The sequence below is a fragment of the Egretta garzetta genome, unplaced genomic scaffold, assembly GCF_000687185.1.
Source record: "Egretta garzetta isolate BGI_Z169 unplaced genomic scaffold, ASM68718v1 scaffold16, whole genome shotgun sequence".
NCBI lineage: Eukaryota > Metazoa > Chordata > Aves > Pelecaniformes > Ardeidae > Egretta > Egretta garzetta.
In genome coordinates, this window is record NW_009260022.1 from 3623705 (window position 1) to 3625686 (window position 1982).

Here is a 1982-nt window from a genome sequence, read left to right on the forward strand (position 1 = left end):
CAGAACAGTTAATCATACAGTTCTGAATTCCAATAAATGCTTTTAGAAATAATCTTGCAAACCAATCCAAAATAACACAACAAACAGTGCTTCTATCCATCAGTACCAGCTCTGTTAGTAAGAACTGCGCATTGAGACCCTGAAGTAGGTATATGCAAAATGAAGCACCATTTTATATATATACAAGTGAATCTTATTTATACGTTTTGGCTTTATTGTAATGGAGAGAAAATAAAAATAAATTTTTCACACCTTCAATTTTTCAGTTATGTATTTCTCTGTCCATCTACAGTTGTAAATCACAATAGACAAAAAAATATTTAATGAACATTACCTGCAGGCTGCCGCCCGCCGGCGTCCGGGCGGGACTCCGGGGCGGTCCTCCGGGGGACCAGACTACTAAAACCGCCTTTTCTTCCTTCCAGCAAATTCCTTGCTGCCCACCCCTCAGAGGAATACCGGAGGAAACCCGGGACTGGGGCTTATCTGAAGGGATGGCTTCCTCTGCTCCCTCGTCCTCCAACGACGCTCCGGACCCCACCCCAACTAATTTACGACCCACAAGTAGGTTTTAATATTTTCCTCGTTTAAAGTATTTTGGAGGCTTTCTCCACCTGGGCTTGGAAAGACCGATTTCGAAACGAAACGATAAATCCGTGAAGCCCTGTGCCGCGCCGTGAAGCAAGGTGCGGAAAGTGCTCTACACAAAGAAACCATCTCTCTGGTGGGAGCGGGAGAGGTTGGTCCGTGGCGAATAAAACGCTGGGAGGAAAAGCCCACCTCAGCGACCGGCGCTGCCTTTATCTTACAGCCACGTTTGAGGGATTTAGACAATAAACCGAACCCCCAGATGGCCAAAAAATCAGGATGTTGTAAGGGGTGTGGAGAAAATGAATCGGTTAAAGGGCGAAGTTACACCAGCGGCTTAAAGCGGGTGTCGTCGTCCCCCCCTTACGTTATATAAATGCTAATGCTGCAGCTTCCTTTCAGCCTACGCTGAAGCCTGTAATCAAGCGAAATTTGGATGCTAATTGTAGCTTTTCAAAAGCCTCGTATTCCTAATTGCTCTGAATTCGCCTTGAGTTAGCGAGGTGTGAGTGGGAAGCAGAGCCTGCTGCAGGTGGATAGAGAATCGGTTTATAGCCCTGCCAGGCAATTCAGACCGTCGCCTACCGAAAATAAATGAAAAAGAGGCTTGACGCTATAAAGCATCAGAGACAAAGAGCGGGCAACAGTAAGAAATGAAAGGTTGTCAGGCACAGCAAAGCGGGGAACAGCTTTTACCCTGAAAGGGCTGCGAGGCACGAGCACCGGAGTCATTATTGCCATTATTCTGGAAGGAACGGGGGAGGGGGCGAACGGCAGCACCGAGCCTTGTTCCAGGCGGGGGTGACAGGCTCTGCTGCCTTGGGCTGAGGTGTCACACGCAGAAATCGAATGAACTGCCGCGACCTTCATTTTCTTTACAAGGGGACTAAAATAAATCGCAGGTAGCCGTGGGGACAAAGAGACGAGCGGGGCACTGACCCGGCAGTTGTCGATCGGCGACCCTGTGTCGGTTATCGGAGCGCCGTGTCCGCCAGGAAAGAGCCGAACATCTGGCGAGGAGCGAGGGCTGGTCCAGCACCTTCCTTCCCCCAGACAGACATGCCTTCTCCTGCCATTTGTGCCGCTAAAGCGAGCGCGGGAGAGCGCAGGCTAGCGCTGGAGCACGTACTGGTCCCCATTTGCCTAAACGCGTGTGTGTGCAGATACCCTATGGGTGTGACGCCTGTCGTTGGACCCGGGCAAAATGCACCTTTGTGGTGGCGGGGGGTTGTCTGTCAGTCTTTCCTGAATGCTTAGCCTGGCGCGTGCTGGGGGATCGAATGGTAACGCACAGAAACGGGCTCCGTTTGGGATTGTAGGTCGTTGGGGCGAAGCCCGCTTTGCACGCTGGTTTCCATTTGACGCGAGCCACATAATTGCCCTGCTCGCCGGCC

General features: G+C 51.0%; 1 protein-coding gene across 1 annotated transcript in view; it reads left to right on the top strand.

Annotated features, from left to right (window-relative positions):
- Positions 1-494: 494 nt before the first annotated feature.
- Positions 495-1982, top strand: part of GAD1 (glutamate decarboxylase 1) — a 31058-nt gene continuing 29570 nt past the window's right edge. Inside the window, exon 1 of the mRNA XM_009640769.2 lies at positions 495-564. Within this exon, the coding sequence (XP_009639064.2) occupies positions 495-564 (70 nt within the window). The remainder of the gene's footprint in view (positions 565-1982) is intronic.